This window comes from Pan troglodytes, chromosome 6 (assembly GCF_028858775.2).
Source record: "Pan troglodytes isolate AG18354 chromosome 6, NHGRI_mPanTro3-v2.0_pri, whole genome shotgun sequence".
NCBI lineage: Eukaryota > Metazoa > Chordata > Mammalia > Primates > Hominidae > Pan > Pan troglodytes.
Window position 1 is genome coordinate 7,049,668 of NC_072404.2, and position 18,619 is coordinate 7,068,286.

Here is an 18,619-nt window from a genome sequence, read left to right on the forward strand (position 1 = left end):
TGGAGTCCTGCACCCCTGGAGGAAGCAGAGGGAGGCTGTGTCCCGCACCCCGGGAGGAAGCAGAGGAGGGCTGTGTCCCGCACCCCGGGAGGAAGCAGAGGAGGGCTGTGTCCCACACTGGAGTCCTGCACCCCTGGAGGAAGCAGAGGGAGGCTGTGTCCCGCACCCCGGGAGGAAGCAGAGGAGGGCTGTGTCCCGCACCCCGGGAGGAAGCAGAGGAGGGCTGTGTCCCGCGCCCCGGGGGGAAGCAGAGGGGGGCTGTGTCCCGCACCCCGGGGGGAAGCAGAGGAGGGCTGTGTCCTGCACCCCGGGAGGAAGCAGAGGAGGGCTGTGTCCCGCGCACCGGGAGGAAGCAGAGGGCTGTGTCCCACACCCCTGGAGGAAGCGGAGGAGGGCTGTGTCCCACACTGGAGTCCTGCACCCCTGGAGGAAGCAGAGGGAGGCTGTGTCCCGCACCCCGGGAGGAAGCAGAGGGGGGCTGTGTCCCGCACCCCTGGAGGAAGCAGAGGAGGGCTGTGTCCCACACTGGAGTCCTGCACCCCGGGAGGAAGCAGAGGGGGGCTGTGTCCCGCGCCCCGGGGGGAAGCAGAGGGGGGCTGTGTCCCGCGCCCTGGGGGGAAGCAGAGGGGGGCTGTGTCCCACGCCCCGGGGGGAAGCGGGGGGGGCTGTGTCCCGCGCCCCGGGGGGAAGCAGAGGGGGGCTGTGTCCCGCGATCCGGGGGAAGCAGAGGGGGGCTGCTCTCCTTGGCAGGCCCTGTGGGCAGCTTTGCACCTATCTGCTGCGGACTCCACGAATCTCACGGCCCAAACGCACGGGTGTGCTGACTTGTCAACTGGGGGTTCCCATGAGGCGGGGGCAGTGCAAATCTGCCTGGGGTTCTGATTCTGTGCGGATGGCTTTCTATCCACCCCAGCTTCCCTGCCATGTGTCTCAGCCAGCTAAAAGGATTTTGTACCTCCCATTTTAAGGACAAATGGCTCTCGGCTAGGAGAGCAGTTGAGTTCCACTCTCTGCTGCCTGAGTGTCTGAGATCACCCGGGTTGCTGTGTCACTGCTGACACACACGCCCCTACCGTGTGCACCCGCTTTGATGCCGATGGGGGCCATCCAGTGTGCACCCCCCTCACTGGAGCGGCTGCTGGGTCTCTTCTTTACCACCTGCTTTTGAATTAACTATGCTAGAAAATTCGGCTGTGATATTTCTCCCAGGCTTTTTTTTTTTTTTTTTTTTTTGAGACGGAGTCTCGCTCTGTCGCCCAGGCTGGAGTGCAGTGGTGCAAACTCGGCTCACTGCAATTCTGCTTCCCAGGTTCAAGCGATTCTCCTGCCTCAGCCTCCCAAGTAGCTGGGATCACAGGCGCCCCACAATCACACCCAGCTCATTTTTCTATTTTTTGTAGAGACAGGGTTTCACCATGTTGGCCAGACTGGTCTCAAATTCTTGAGCTCAGGTGATCCACCCGCCACAGCCTCCCAAAGTGCTCGGAGCCACCACGCCCAGCCTCTTCCAGTATTTTTATGTGTGTGAGGCAGAAGGGACGATTTCCCATGTTGACCAATCCACCATATTGACAGAAGTTCCATATATCTGCATTGCCTAAACTTTCATGACAAGCATGTATTTGTTTTAAACAATTTAAAATACCTTAATCCAATAAAAGAATTAAGACTCTTCAAGTGGTCCTAATCCCAACAGGCTGAAAACCACCAGCCTGAAGATCACCTTGGGAATCCAGCCGACACGCGTGGCCCCTGAGGCCCCCCATTCCTGCGTGGTTCCTAAAAGCATATAAAAAACACGTTCACTGCTCATTTTTGTAAAGGCTACAGTGTAACACTCCATTTCACTTGCAGCTCAGCACGCAGTCACTCCACACCCTGGGGTGCGGTGAGTTTAGTCTGCAGGTGCGAACACGGAACAGGTGGACGTGCCCTCCCCACTCACCTCTCCGTGGGCGACGGAGCCCTTCCCGCCCGCCAGGCCCTCCCCACTCACCCCTCCATGGCCAGCAGGGCCCTTCCCCTCCCCCGCCAGGCCCTGCCCACTCACCCCTCCGTGGGCGGCGGAGCCCTTCCCGCCCGCCGGGCCCTCCCCACTCACCCCTCCATGGCCAGCAGGGCCCTTCCCCTCCCCCGCCAGGCCCTCCCCACTCACCCCTCCGTGGGCGGCGGAGCCCTTCCCGCCCGCCAGGCCCTGGGGCAGCACAGCTTCCCGATTCCCACGTGCCTCTGCGTCTCGGCGCCACGGGTGACTTTCGGTCCAGATGCCAGCAAAGACATCTCTCTGTCTACCAGGCAACCACCTCCATCCTCACCTCCTCAGGGGCAGACTCTAACTACCTCCGCTCTCTCCACAAATGCCAGTGCGAGCGCCGCCTCGCCGGGCCGTGGGCTGCAGCCAGGGCTACAGTAATGAGCCGGAGGGCAGCGTGGGGAGGACACCAATGCCGGCACCTTCTCCCGGGCCCTCCACGCCCAGACACGGAGGCTACGCAAATCTGCCCCCAGCGCAGAGGCGAGCGGGTGCCCACAGGAGACGGAGGAGCTCGCGCCGGCCGAGGCAGGGCTCAGTCTGTGGAAGAGCTCTGGCGGCACCAGCGCATGTGGTAGCAAAATCCCCACGCAGCCGCTCCTAGCTTCCCGCCAGAATACCTCGAGATGCCAGGAAGGAAAGCGCACACACCACCACAAAAGCGAAGCTAAACAATCCGCTGTGAAAATCAGGGAGGCACGTCCTCCGACGACAAGGATGCCGAGCAGGGCTTCCATCTTCATGGTGCGGCTCCGAGAGGAAAAGCCAGCCACCAAAGACCCTTCACCCCTCTCCCCGCGCCGGCACCTCCCGGGCCAAGGTCTCCAAATCTAATGGAGGCTGGGAAGGGCCCCTCAGTGCGAAGGCACGGCCGCCTGGGCAGCCTGAGCGCTCTTCCCGCGCCTCCCGCCACGTCTTCCCATGGCTCCCGTGGGGCAGAGCGGGAGCGGGTGTCGGGGGTTTGGGGAGATCCACCATGGGGCCGCATCCCGAGGGAGCAGACCGGGACACGGGCCTCGCGGGGCCTGTGCGGCCACAGCGCTGTGGGGCGTGGGAGGCCGCTGTCTGTGTAGGGCAAAAGCCATAAACACAAACAGCCCAACTGGAAAAATATTTGAAACATGAAGGAAAGATAAAGGCTGTTAGTTTAAGAAGTGTGTTTGCAAATCAGTACAGAAAAGATAAATTACAATAGAAGTGGTTAAAAAAAAAAAAAACCACACACAGGCAGTTCACAAAAAAAAAACCAAATGACCAATATGTACATGGAAAATGACGATCAACCGTAATCTAAGAAGCTGAAATTAGAGCAATCACGCCGTGTGTGGTGGCACACGCCTGTAGTCCCAGCTACTCCAGAGGCCGAGGCAGAGAACTGCTTAAACCTGGGAGGTGGCGGTTGCAGTGAGGCGGGGTCGCACCAGTGCACTCCAGCCTGGGCGACAGAGCGAGACTCCGTCTCAAAAGAAAAAAGCAAAAAAAAAAAAACAACAAAAAACATTTAATGTCTGGCTTGGTGCTTTGCAGTCTGCCTGTCTAATCCGCAGTAAACTTTTGAGGAGGTGGCACCAGATATAACATGTGTCTGTTATTTTTAGAATTAACTGATTAAAATGTTTTGCTATTTAAAATAAATAAATAAAATAAAGCAATCACCAGCTATCACTACTTCCTGTCATACTGGATCACAACACCCAGGGAGGACACAGGGTAGCAGGTGTTCTGCTGCGGCCCAGGCCTCATATAACCATCTTGATGGCACAGGTTTTCTCAAAGTGCAACTTTAAGGGAAAGACATAAAATGAAAGCAACTACTATTCTCATCCATGGCATAACACAAAGGTGTTGAACAAAACAGTCTTTATTCAAGGGCCTGCTGCTTGTCGTTTTGCTTAAAGTCACGGTTTCTGGCCAGGTGCGGTGGCTCATCCCTGAAATCCCAGCACTCTGGGAGGCCAAGGCGAGAGGATCGCTTGAGCCTGCGATTTCAAGACCAGCCTAGGCAACGTAGGGAGACTCTGTCCCTACAAAAAATATAAAATTTAGCTGGGCATGGTGATACATAAACCTGTGGTCCCAGCTACTTGGGAGGCTGAGGTGGGAGGATCACTTGAGCCAGGGAGGTTGAGGCTACAGTGAGCCAGGATCACGCCATTGCACTTCAGCCTGGGTGACAGACGGAGACCCTCTCAAAAAAAAAAAAGTTGCAGTTTCCAAGGGCCTCGGGGTGGGTGACACTGAGTGAGGACTCGCTGTGGATGGAAAAGCAAACATGCCCACTGCAGAAATCCTCAGCACACGCGGCTGCTACAGACGTTAACCACAGCGTCATTTCACGGTGGCAGAATCAGTCTTTCTGGTTTCTTCCATAAATTTCTCTGTATTTTCTGATTTCTTTTACATTAATCATGTATAACTCAGGAAAAATAATACACATTACTTTTTTAAAATTACATTTTGCTGAGTTCTTTTCTGTTGACCACAAAGAAGCAGCGCTGGCAAACATCTGGGCTGATCACAGCAGCAATGACAGCATTAGATGGAAATTCCACTGACATGGAAACAGTGGGCTTTCTGGAATATGGGGAAGTGGATCCTGTTTTCTTTGGCCCAGAATGAGGATGGTCAGATCTCCATGGCAGTGAGGAAGGCCGGCGAGCCTCCAGTTTCTCAGCAGTTCTTTGGATCTGACCAGCAGGCTAAGAAAGCCCAGCTTAGAGATGAGAGAGGCCGGCCGGGAGCCCAGTGCCAGCTAACAGCTCACCTGCCCTGCGGCCCGGCCTCCACCTGCTCACTCTGAGAGACGCCTGGCAAGGTGGCTGGGACGGCTACCCCCAAAAGGCTCCTGGAGAAAGAGACCACAGGAGTGCCCCACACAGACAGGGTGAACGAGCCTCCTCGGACAGGAACACCGTGGATGGCCCCACATGAAGCCAGGAAAGTCCCACGGAACCTGGCAGCTTCCAGCAACGATTGGGCCAATAGCACATATCACGAGCCTTGGAAAAGCAAACGAGCTTTAATTCTGCTTCTCCTAATTCCTAGGACATTAATCGGCTGTCCTCTTCGAAACGGGAGCGCTGTGATCCAAATGGCTAAAAAAAAAAAAAAAGAAAAAGAAAAAGCGATCACACCATGTGCCAGTGAGGGTGCGGGGTCCGGCCTCAGCTGTGCTTGCGGTGCGAACACAAAACAGCACGGCCACTCTGGAGAAGCGCAGCGGCTTCGTAAACATCTAAACATGCATGCACCGCGCAACCCGGCAGCCACGTCCTGGGTACTTACCCCAGAGCGATGGAAACGTATGCTCAGGCATATTTACAGAGCTTTATTCACAAAAGCCAAAGCCCAGAGATCCAGATGTTCTTTGCACCGTGGATGAATAAGGGTCTATAAAGCAGCAGCGCCAGGAGCCGTGCAGCGCAGGATCCTCCTGTATCCTGGCCGCCGCAGTGGTGGGTACAGAAAGCTATGCACGTGGAAAAACTGCAGGGTGCACACACACCCGCACGTACAACCGTGGACTCTGGACGAGCTCTGTGCGAGGCATCCACGTCGATGTCCTGGGGAAGCCAGGCCACACAGGCCCCTCATGCTTTTTTTTTTTTAATTTACTATGAATCTACCGTTATTTTAAACATAAACTTGCTTTAAGAGAAAGTGCGAGTGAGCGCCCCGATGGCACTGGCTTGCTGAGTACTGTGTTTTCACGCTGTCCCCCAGCAACCAATGCCCTGAAAGCCAGGAGTACCCGCTCCCGGAAGGCGCCGCCCGGGCAGCAGCAGCTGCTCCTGTTCTCTGCAGGTTGGTGCTCTTCCTGTTGGGAGCAGGTGTGCGACCCACATGGCAGGGGCACGGACTCGCTTCGACCGTCCACACTGAGAAGATTCCGTAAGCATCACGAGGTGCTGATGGGTCACCACGCCCCACAGGATGCAGAACAGCTGGAATCAGATGGCAGCGCTGGGCAGGGACTCGGAGCTCATCTACTTCACATCTCACGCTCCACAGGACTCCTTCCCGGGCGGCCCTTACAACACCCACCTCGTCCCAGCCCGAGCATTTCCCAGGACAGACTCATTACCTCCTCTTAGACAGCACTGATTTTCCGACAGCGCGCCTCATCCCAAGCCACCGTCTCTGCCTGTAATTCCTACCCGCGGGTGCCAGCTCTGACTGCCAGGCAAGGAGCGGTGCAGAAACTCTGAGCCATGGCAGGCTTCGAGGGGCAAAGGGGCTCCAGGACCCGGCCTGGACGGCGGGAAGGGCAAAGAGGCTCCAGGACTCAGCCTGGATGGCGGGAGGCCACGCTCTGCTCCGGGGCTCTTCTCAAACTTGTCTCCAGGGAGCGAATGGAGAGGCCCAAGCTCAGGAAGCAGTACAAACCTCTCAGGGGCTCAACTTCCCGTCGACGTAGATACTAATTTTATATTTCAAGTTAAATGTCCTCTTGTTGCTCACTGATGCCCTATTCTTCTCCTAATTAACCCGCAGTGCAGCGGTGCCCATGGCAAGCTTTCCCACTGTAGCAAGGACACGGCCCTGATCATTTCCCACAATAAACCCAGAGTCCTGCCAACCTCCCAAGGGGTGCAGGCCAGACCGTGAGGCCACTGGCCCAGACAAGGGCCGGGCTGTTCCTTACTCAAAGTGCAACCACTGGGCCTCTTCCACGTGGTAGGAGACGCAGAACTGGAGGCAGAAAGACCTGCTGCCTAAATGCCACAATCTGTCAGGGCAGAGGCCGCCCGCAGCTGGGGAGTGACCTCAGACGCAGGTCCTAAGCTGCAGGTTAAAGAGGTAAATGCGCCCCTGTCACCAGCGTGAATTGTGGTGAGCCTGGAGAAGTGCTGTTTCTGCCTTGGGTGGACTCGATGTTTAGTCTCGGAGAATGAAACTTCAGCCCCCGGCAGCCTCTGTGGGTAAATCAGCTTTGGTTGGACACGGCTGCCCCCGCTCGGCCGCTCATGGCCTAACGCTGCTCCTGCTCCACAGGCCGTGATGGGCGCGGGGCCCAAGGGCTAGCCCCTTCCCCAGCTGGCCTTTACGGAAGGACTGAGGCCAGCTCTCCCATGGGTGAAGGAAAGAGATGGTGATCAGGAACACCAGCAAACCAGGGCTGACAAGAGCAAGGAATCGCCAGGCCCAAATCACGGGGTGAGCCGGGGCTCAGAAACGAGGGTGGCCCGGGAGCCATTCTGCCCGGGGGGTTGGGCAGGTGTCCGAGGCCCCACAGGGCAGGAGGGGAGGTGGAGGGGCTCGCAGGAGAGCTGCCCCTGCCCCGCACGAAGCAGCTGCTCTCACAGGGTTGCAGGGTTGGACGTGGGTGGGAGCCATGGTCACTCTGCAGCCTTCCCAGCAAACCCATAAGCACCAAACTCCCTGTGTTAAACCCCTTCCTGTTTGAGATGCCTGTGGGGGTCCTGTTTCGCCTTCGTGGATACCGTGGGCATGTCTGTTACCAGGCTGCAGTCCACAAAAGTGAAAGCTCATGCTTTGGCGGAAACAATTCAAAGTCTCTACTTGCTTAAAAATTCTCATCTTTTGAGATAAATAAGATCCAAAAAGATATGTCTCATTTTATAATAAATCTTTGCTGTTTTTTAGGAGTGTTTCTTGGGGAGAGGGAAGAAACTGTTTGATTTTCATCATGTCTGCGTGTTAAATTTCTCCAAACACTTCTTGGGCATTCACTGAGATGAGAAACGGCCCCGGCCCTGCCACTGCCCACCCTTCGGGAAACGCCCCACCACAGACCCAGCCCCCAGGCTCGCCCTCACTGGGCGCCAGGGGATGTTTGCTATTTAACACAGAGAACAGGAAATCAGGAGGCGCTCCTCATCACCTCCCAGGTCAGACGCCATCCACCCTCCTCATCACCAACGCCCATGCAGGATGACATCACTACAGCTCTACGGACAGGCTTCCATCACCAACGCCCACGCAGGATGACTTCACTACAGCTCTACGGACAGGCTTCCATCACCAACGCCCATGCAGGATGACATCACTACAGCGCTACGGACCGGCTTCCATCACCAACGCCCACGCAGGATGACATCACTACAGCTCTAGGGACCGCTTCCATCACCAACGCCCACGCAGGATGATGACATCACTACAGCTCTAGGACCGGCTTCCATCACCAACGCCCACGCAGGATGACATCACTACAGCTCTAGGGACGGCTTCCATCACCAATGCCCACGCAGTATGATGACAACACTACAGCTCTACGGACCGGCTTCCATCACCGACGCCCATGCAGGATGACATCACTGCAGCTCTAGGGACGGCTTCCATCACCAATGCCCACGCAGTATGATGACAACACTAAAGCTCTACGGACCGGCTTCCATCACCAACGCCCACGCAGGATGACATCACTACAGCTCCACAGACCGGCTTCCATCACCAACGCCCACGCAGGATGACATCACTACAGCTCTACGGACCGGCTTCCATCACCAACGCCCACGCAGGATGACATCACTACAGCTCTAGGACCGGCTTCCATCACCAACGCCCACGCAGGATGACATCACTACAGCTCCAGGGACCGGCTTCCATCACCAACGCCCACGCAGGATGACATCACTACAGCTCTACGGACCGGCTTCCATCACCAACGCCCACGCAGGATGACATCACTACAGCTCCAGGGACCAGCTTCCATCACCAACGCCCATGCAGGATGATGACATCACTGCAGTTCTAGGACCGGCTTCCATCACCGACGCCCACGCAGGATGATGACATCACTACAATTCTACGGACCGGCTTCCATCACCGACACCCACGCAGGATGATGACATCACTACAGTTCTACAGACCGGCTTCCATCACCGACGCCCACGCAGGATGACATCACTGCAGTTCTACGGACCGGCTTCCATCACCGACGCCCACGCAGGATGATGACATCACTGCAGTTCTACGGACCGGCTTCCATCACTGACGCCCACGCAGGATGATGACATCACTGCAGTTCTACGGACCGGCTTCCATCACCGACGCCCACGCAAGATGACATCACTGCAGTTCTACGGACCGGCTTCCATCACCGACGCCCACGCAGGATGATGACATCACTACAGCTCTAGGACCGGCTTCCATCACCAACGCCCACGCAGGATAATGACATCACTACAGTTCTACGGACCGGCTTCCATCACCGACGCCCACGCAGGATGATGACATCACTACAGTTCAACGGACCGGCTTCCATCACCGACGCCCACGCAGTATGATGACATCACTACAGCTCTACGGACTGGCTTCCATCACTGACGCCCACGCAGGATGATGACATCAGTACAGTTCTACGGACCGGCTTCCATCACCGACGCCCACGCAGGATGATGACATCACTACAGCTCTACGGACCGGCTTCCATCACCGACGCCCACGCAGGATGATGACATCACTGCAGTTCTACGGACCGGCTTCCATCACCGACGCCCACGCAGGATGACATCACTGCAGTTCTACGGACCGGCTTCCATCACCGACGCCCACGCAGGATGACATCACTGCAGTTCTACGGACCGGCTTCCATCACCGACGCCCACGCAGGATGATGACATCACTGCAGTTCTACGGACCGGCTTCCATCACCGACGCCCACGCAGGATGATGACATCACTACAGTTCTACGGACCGGCTTCCATCACCGACGCCCACGCAGGATGACATCACTGCAGTTCTACGGACCGGCTTCCATCACCGACGCCCACGCAGGATGATGACATCACTAGAGCTCTACGGACCGGCTTCCATCACCGACGCCCACGCAGGATGACATCACTGCAGTTCTACGGACCGGCTTCCATCACCGACGCCCACGCAGGATGATGACATCACTGCAGTTCTACGGACCGGCTTCCATCACCGACGCCCACGCAGGATGATGACATCACTAGAGCTCTACGGACCGGCTTCCATCACCGACGCCCACGCAGGATGACATCACTGCAGTTCTACGGACCGGCTTCCATCACCGACGCCCACGCAGGATGATGACATCACTGCAGTTCTACGGACCGGCTTCCATCACCGACGCCCACGCAGGATGATGACATCACTGCAGTTCTACGGACCGGCTTCCATCACCGACGCCCACGCAGGATGATGACATCACTAGAGCTCTACGGACCGGCTTCCATCACCGACGCCCACGCAGGATGACATCACTGCAGTTCTACGGACCGGCTTCCATCACCGACGCCCACGCAGGATGATGACATCACTGCAGTTCTACGGACCGACGCCCACGCAGGATGACATCACTACAGCTCTACGGACCGGCTTCCATCACCAACGCCCACGCAGGATGATGACATCACTACAGCTCTAGGACCGGCTTCCATCACCAACGCCCATGCAGCATGACATCGCTACAGCTCTACCAACTGGCTTCCATCACCAACGCCCACGCAGCATGACATCGCTCCAGCTCTACCGACCGGCTTCCATCACCCACATGCCTTTTTCATTTTGTTTTGTTTTCTAGAGACCAGGTCTTGCTACGTTGCCCAGGCTGGCCCTGAACTCCTGAGCTCAAGGGATCCTCCCACCTCAGCCCCCCTAGAAGCTGGGACCACAGGCCTGTGCTTATTCAAAAACAGACAAAAAGGAAGCCCATCGTTCCTGCTACGGGAATGCTGCCAGTGTCACATGCTGCCCATCTTCTCACCCAGAGAGCCACACTATGTTTCCTTCAGAATTCAACTGAGACCAAAACAAGAAAACCACAGCACAATGCTTACCCAGCAAAAATATTAAAACACCAGGCTTCTGGGTTAAGCCAGAAACAAAAAAGTAGTTCTGCTTTGGAAAATGTGAATTATATGGTCATATTAAAGATGATCACCTCTATCATACAACACTGGCTCAAAAGTCCTAGCCGTTGCTAGAAGAAAAACAAAGACGGCATAAACACGAAGTGGAGACACACCTGCCATTCTCTGCAGACATTTTCGCTTACTTAAAAAACCCGATACAAGAGAATCAATTGACAATAGAATTAGAAAACTCAGCATCGTTGTTAGCTCTAAGATCAACATCCAAATTATCTATAACTTCCCAATACACCATCAATAACCATTATGACACACCAAAGGAGGAAACAGACTCAAAAGTATCAAGAATCCTAACAAGAAACAAGCAAGACCTTTCCAGAGAAAACCATAAAACTTTCCTGAATGACAGAAAAGACAACCTCAATAAGTCGCAAAAAAATGTTCGTGGAGTAGAAAAGCTGATTCCAAAATTCACATAAATAAAAGGCCAAGAACACTGTCCAAAAAAACAATGAAGAAAGAGTTTCTTATGGCCGGGCAAGGTGGCTCACGCCTGTAATATCAGGACTTTGGGAGGCCTGAGGAGGGAGAATCACTTGAGCCCAGGAGTTTGAGACCAGCCTGGGCAAGATAGTGAGACCCCATCTCTACCAAAAAAAAAAAAAAAAAAAAAAAAAAGAGGTACTTACTTTGCTAGATATTAAAGCATATTTTTTTAAAAAAAACTAAAGTATTAAACAGTGTGGTAAGGACCTCACTAAATCAATTACAGTATAACAAGATAATGGAATACTATGAGACTCTTAAAAAAAAATAGGCTATTGTGGGCTGGGCACAGTGGCTCACGCCTGTAATCCCAGCACTTTGGGAGGCCGAGGCAGGAGGATCATGAGGTCTAGAGATCGAGACCATCCCGGCCAACATGGTGAAACCCCGTCTCTACTAAAAATACAAAATTAGCCAGGCGTGGTGGCACACACCTGTTAATAGGATATTCTAACCAGGATTCTAAGACAATTCAAATGATAAAAGAACTGTCTTTTCAACAAGCAGAGCTGGGGCAAGTAGATATTCACATGCAGAAGAATGAAACCGTATCTCCACCTTGCACTACACTCAACAATTCACAAAAAACAAATCAAAAACGTAAATGTAAAGCCAGACACAGGGGCTCACACCTGTATTCCCAGCACTTTGAGAGGCCAAGGCAGGAGGCTTGCTTCTTAGATGTGGTATCAAAAGCACCGGCAACAAAAGAAAAATAGATCAGCTGGTCTTCATCAAAATCGAAATCTTAAGTGCCTCAAAGGACATCAAGAAAGTGAAAGAGAAGCCACAGAATGGGAGAAAATACCTGCAAGTGTACTTCCCAGACACACTAGGATATCTAGAATCAGAAGGTCACATATCACAGTGCTGGCGAGGACATGGAGAAAGTGCAACTCTCGGCTGGGCGCAGTGGCTCACGCCTGTGATTTCAGCACTTTTGGGAGGCCGAGGCAGGCTGCTCACCTGAGGTCAGGAGTTCAAGACCAGCCCAGCCAACAAGGCGAAACTCTGTCTCTACAAAAAAATACAAAATTAGCTGGGCGTGGTGGCACATGCCTGTAATTCCAGCTACTCGGGAGGCTGAGAGAGGAGAATCGCTTGAACCCGGGAGGCAGAGGTTGTGGTGAGCCGAGATTGTGTCACTGCACTCCAGCCTGGGCAACAAGAGCGAAACTCCGTCAAAAAAAAAAAAAAAAAAAAGGGATAGAATGCTCAACAAAAGATTCTAAGGCAAGTGTATCTTTCTTTTAGAACAAAAGAAGTTAGATCCCTATCACACATAAAACAAATTTAAATTAGTTCTAAAAAATATAAAAGAGAAGCACTTCTTTCGGAAGAAAAAAACAGAAGTCATAAAGAAAAAAACTGACCTTACGTCAATTATATCTCAATAAAAAGCTGTTTTTTAAAACCACATACTCAGAATGATGAAACTACACCTATAAGAGCAGCCAAAAATTATACCTCAATAAAAAGCTGTTTTTTAAAACCACATACTCAGTATGACAAGACAGCACTTACCAGAGCCGCCAAGATTAAGAAGCTAGCAGCACCACGTGTCGACCAGGGTGTGGAGGCGCCAGGACCCTCATGCTTCCTTTTTGTTCAACATTTTGGGGTTTTTTTTATTTTTAGACAGGGTCTCGCTCTGTCACCCAGGCTGGAGTACAGTGGTGCAATCTTGGCTCACTGCAGCCTCTGGTGATTCTCCCATCTTCGCCTCCCTAGCAGCTGAGATTACAGGTGCACGCCACCATGCCTGGCCAATTTTTGTATTTTTTATACAGACAGGGTTTCACCATGTTGCCCCGGCTGGTCTCAAACTCCTGAACTCAAGTGATCCTTCTGCCTCGGCCTCCCAAAAGTGCTGAGATTACAGGCACGAGCCACCGTACCCAGCCAGCAGCTTCTCAAAAAATTAACCACGCACTTACTATAGGATCCAGCAATTCCGGTCCTCGGAACGAAAGCATAGAAAGTCGCAGATGCAAATGTTCACAGCACATTCATAACAGCCCCAAGCTGGAAACAACTCAGTCTCCAAACCCTGGTAAACGGGTGAGAGAATCTGTGATCATTCCGCACCATGGACTATTTTACTCAGTCCCAAAAACGGATGGACACGGGGCAGCACGGCCGACAGGCGGCCCATGAACTATTAGCCATGAAAACGGATCAAAAACAGATGGACATGGGGCAGCGCGGCTGGCAGACAGCCCATGAACTATTACTCAGCCCCAAAAATGAATGGACATGGGGCAGATGGACTATTTTACTCAGCCACAAAAACGGATCAAAAACGGATGGACACGGGGCAGCGCGGCCGGCAGGGATGGAGGAGGGAGCCGGCCTCCCGCTGCCTACGCGGGCTTCAGGGAGACCACACAAGTTCTCGGGGTCTCAGTTCCCCCACACGTAAGACTGTTCCTCAGGTTCCACCTGCCTTTCAGCCCTGTACATGTATGAGTTCAAAATTCAGTCGGCAGACAACCCAGCATGCAGCAGTCAGACAGGAGAAAATAAAAACAATGTGGTGGGGGTGGGTGGAATTCTACTAAGAAAAACAATTCGGGCTCCCAGGGAGCCTCCACAGACACCAGCCACCACTCAGCCCCAAGAGTTCAATGACACACAATCCCACTGCCAGGGCAGTAATGCTTCTTGGGACAAAATACCATTGGTCTTAAGTATTTTGGATCAGAGCAAATTCTCAAGGCCATGAAGTTCACGGCCTCATTTGATGGTTTTATAAAGCTGTGGGCTTCATGCTCAAGTAATACACACTGATTTTCAAGATTACAAAAGCAGCAAATCCAGAGCCTCTACACGCCGGTTCAAGCCAAGTAGCCCTGCTCCCTTCCGCTGACCACCACCTGTGCCCCGCGTTCTGGCTGTGCGAGGCGCAAGCCCCACAGCCAGGCGGTCACGCCAGGCGGGTTTACAGCCAAGACCACGAAACACCCAGGGCCAGAAAGACTGCACCTGGGAACATGGTACCCTGGGCTTACTGTGGCCCACGAAGCCTTCTGTGGCCACTGCACTCACACAGGGCAGCGTGCTGCACCCACCCACCGCATTCACACAGGGCAGCGTGCTGCACCCACCCACCGCACTCACACAGGGCAGCGTGCTGCACCCACCCACCGCACTCACACAGGGCAGCGTGCTGCACCCACCCACTGCACTCACACAGGGCAGCATGCTGCACACGCCCGAGGCCTTGTCTGAGCCCTCATGGTCCTTACACGGCACCTCGACACATGGACCCTGCCCTCGACTGAGGCTCCGCTGGCTCGCAGCCAGCCACAGGAAGGGATCCTGGTCTCTGCTAGTGGGCTCCATGAGGTAACCAGAGTCAGAAACCAGGGGTGAGTCTCTTCCCCAGGACCAGCTGGCCGGGTGACTGAAACCAGCACAACACCCACGCCTCTGCCCCTGGCACCTCCAGGCTGCTGAGAATCAGCTGTCAAGATGCTCGTGGGGACGGAAAGTGTTGCACACATGAGGGATTCTTACGAGGCAGAGGAAGCCAGGGGGGTTCTGCTGACATGCTGACAGCAGTGGACTGAGGGAGCCCACCTTCCATTTCCAGGCAGCCAAACAGCACTGACAGCAGCAGGGAGGCGGCCAGGTCATCACAGGCGCCTCCACACCAGCAGCCACTCGGCTGGCTCTGCATGGGGTGGTCATGCGTATGCCGCCTTCCCCCGCATACGGCTCCGTGGCTTCAGACAGAAACAGAGAAGCTAAGGGTCCCCTTTAGTGAGACTGGAGAGGCAGGAGGAGGGCGAAAGACACAAAGACCTGCCGAGTCACATGACCTCCCACCACGTCCGCCGACCCCAAGGGATGCTGGGCAGCAGGCCTGGCTCAGTTGGGGCCCCACAGTCCTCCCGAAGGACATGTGTCATTTGAAACTTCATCCTCACAACCCGCTCAAGTGGGAAACCAGGCCTGGAAGGGTTAAAGGAACGTGAAAACAGAACTCCTAAACCCCAGCTCCCCGGGGAGGGCTTAGCTATGAAACAGGAAGCAGACAGGGCAAACCCTGGGACCCCTCTGGTCCACAAGAGGAAAGGCCCAAGGCGCCAACCCCAGCGGCAGAACTTCCTGCCCGCAGAGCTGAGGAGGACAGAAGCGGCAGGTGCCAGTCCCTCCTAAGACCAGTGGGCAATCATACAGCCCAGTCACCAAGACACGAGACAGGCCCATGGGAGCAACTGTTCCTCCTGCCGGGGCCACCACAAGCCACCTACCTCCCCAGCACTCCAGGAGAGCAGGGCCCTCCAGGATGGGGAGCTCAGCAAACAACACCCAGAGCCGAGACCCTGAGGCCCTGGTGCCCAGGACCGAGGAACGGCCAAACCTCACCAGTGCCAGACAGAGGCACCAGGGACTGAAGCCTGGGAGAATGAGTGCACCCGGCCCAGGAGGCTTCCCGGGCCAAGCCCACAGGCCTGAGTGGGAACCGGAACGCTGAAGGAACACTCCCCAAGGGGCGATGAAGTTCCCATCACTTGGGGACATGGCGGCAATCCTGGCGCAAGCTCAGAGTGCTCATGCTGTGGGAAGAGGCTGCACGGGGCCCCGGGAGTGGCCGCTGACCCGCAGGCTCCCCAGACGGACGTTGCTGGGAGGACAACACCATGGCCCACGGGGGGACACGGGCTTCTCCATCCTCGATGGTGGATTCCGGAGGTTCATCCAGGATCCACTGGGGGAGGGGAGGGAAGCAGCGCAGTACTTTTCCACACGCTCCGCCGGAGCCCAGGAATGCTGCTCCCCAGGCCCAGCCGCCCACCCTCCTAAGCGCTTGGGTTCAGCTTCACAAAAACGCTTGAAACTTTTTTTTTTTAAACAATTTCCCATGAGAACCAGGGAGAGTCAGCAAGGAAATATCCATATTAGCAGAGACACCCCATTTCGCTGGGAGACTGGCTCCCAGACATACAAGAACATGAGCCCCTGAGCCCCCACACTCCATCTGAAAACCCTCCCAGTAGCCTGGAAACTGGCCACAGGGGCATGCAGTTTGCAGAGAATCCAGTGAAGGCAGCTCCCTCCGCCAGCTCCCTCGGAAGGAACGTGCTGCCGACCCCTGCTGGTGAACGGGCTCCACCGAGACCGCATTCCCTGGCTTCCCAGGCCCTCTTCCCGCTGCCAGCTCCTCCAAAGGCTAAGGAACCAGCTCCAGGTCGCTTCCCAATGCTCAGCTGGGCGGGCCTGAGACCAACTCCACACCAGTGGCCGGAAAGCCAAGTGAGAGTTGGTGACTCTGCCGGCAGCCGCATGTTACAGACCAGCAGAGTCCAGCCCTCAAAGCGGAGCTGGAGGAAACAAAGGCTTTCTTCTTTCCCCTCTTGCTTTCCAGCTTTCTTTTAATCAACACGTATTTTAACAATGAAAAATAATCACATACTTTAAAATAATTACTTGAACCTAAACAAAAGGACAGACACCACTCCCTCACTTGGGCAGGAGTTTTAACCTCTGCCCACAGTCACTGTAAGCCGAGCTGTCTTGGGGGTCCTGCCAGTGACCAGCGGCCTGTGTGGGGATCTGGCTGGAGGAGGGTTCACCAAGAAGGGAGAGCCAGAAGCCTCTTGACTCAACTCAAAAAGTCCAGGGTGATGCCGCGCCCACCAAAGTCGTGTGTGCCTGAGGCTCTGCGGAATTGAGACTGGGCTGAACCACAGAACAAGAGCTCCAACAGCTCTCAGGAAACCAGGGTCCATCTGGAACCCAAACTAAAAAGCACAACTGGACCTCAGGCTGTGAAGAAGGAGTGAGTAAGAGGCAGTCGGCCTGGGGGACACAGGAATTCAACAGCTTGCGGAGGAGGAACCGAAATTCAAGGTGAGGCTCAGGCGGAACGCGGGGCTGCCTGCTGACCCGCTGCGCGGGAGCCGCAGGACCTCTGCACCTGCCAGGCCTCAGCCTCCGGGTGACCTTGGGGTGTTCTGCTAGAGAGCCCAGGACAAGCTGTCTGGCTGTGCTTGGGGTGCTGTCTGGCTTCCCTCGCCCGGGGGGTGGCAGTGAGAGACGACCCTCCGAGACAGCCAGGACCTCCTCTAGGCACACACCCCAGCTTCTCCCCTCCACCCACGCCTGCTGAGCCGCCTGCAGCCACAGACGTGGTGGACGTGATTCCACACCACCTTCTGAGAGCTCAGCACTGCCTCACTGGACAGGATCCCAGAGTGAGCTGGGCCACACCCAGCAACCAGGCACACTCCACCGTCCCGGGCATCCGCGGCTGGGTAGCCCAGAGACCGACCCCTCCAAGCACTGGCTGTGCCCACCTCCTGCTGGAAGCCGCTTTGAAGGGCCCGCGTGGGCTCCCCCTTTCCACCTCCCTTTGCACAGCGGCCATTTTCTCATTTCATGAAAAACAGGGCCACCTGCCACCCCACATCTCACAATGGCACACTGCCCCGGGCACGAGACCTCCAGCACTAATCAATGGCCAAGCTTGAACCCTGGTGTCACCCTGGGGAAGTGAACAAATGTAACAAGCCAGCACCGAGCCCCTGCACAACTCAGGGACCCAGTCTACCTGTCACTTACTGATAGAGCTTTAAAATAAATCCTGAAAATATGTGCCCAAACCACAGAATGGTCTCAAAGTTTAAGGACTTAAGCAACAAAGCTACAACACTACTCTTGTTCCCATTTACTCATCTATGTCAGCAAGGGCGCTCAGCACTGAAATCTGACATGAGAACAGGAACAAAGCCCGTGGAAACCCACTTTCTCTCGAGCAATGACAGCGCGGATCCACGGGTGAGTGTGCCAACCGCAGACACGGAAAGCCCTGCCCTTCCACGGGGTGGTAACACGGGGTGACAATGCTCTTACCACGATGTGATGCACGCGTCGTCAGATTTCACTTTATGTAGAATCATTTGTGAAAATTCCTAATCTATTATGCTGTTTCGATCAACTGCATGCTACTAATGGTAAACACAGCTCAATGTAGAAGAAAAATTTTAACACTCAGAACTTGGTGGGTCAAAAAATTTTTTATATTTTCAAATTTAAATGTATATGCATCTTTTTGTGGAAGATAAACGATACAGTACATAATAAAACACTTTCAAGAATAAAAATGCAGGGCCTGGCGCAGTGGCTCACACCTGTAATCCCAGCACTTTGGGAGGCCGAGGCGGGTGGATCACAAGGTCAGGAGGTTGAGACCATCCCGGCTAACATGGTGAAACCCCGTCTCTACTAAAAA

At 54.7% G+C, this 18,619-nt stretch overlaps 1 protein-coding gene across 8 annotated transcripts in view; it reads right to left on the minus strand.

Moving 5' to 3' along the window:
• C6H7orf50 (chromosome 6 C7orf50 homolog) overlaps positions 1 to 18,619 on the minus strand; it is a 151,707-nt gene that overhangs the window by 120,857 nt on the left and 12,231 nt on the right. Inside the window, exon 3 of one of the 8 annotated variants that reach the window (XM_063815143.1) lies at positions 4,604 to 5,127. The exons of the other annotated variants lie outside the window; for them this stretch is intronic. Coding sequence (XP_063671213.1) covers positions 5,074 to 5,127 — 54 coding nt within the window. The 3' untranslated portion in view covers positions 4,604 to 5,073. Of the gene's footprint in view, positions 1 to 4,603; positions 5,128 to 18,619 lie in introns of those variants that run through there. 8 annotated transcript variants of the gene reach the window in all.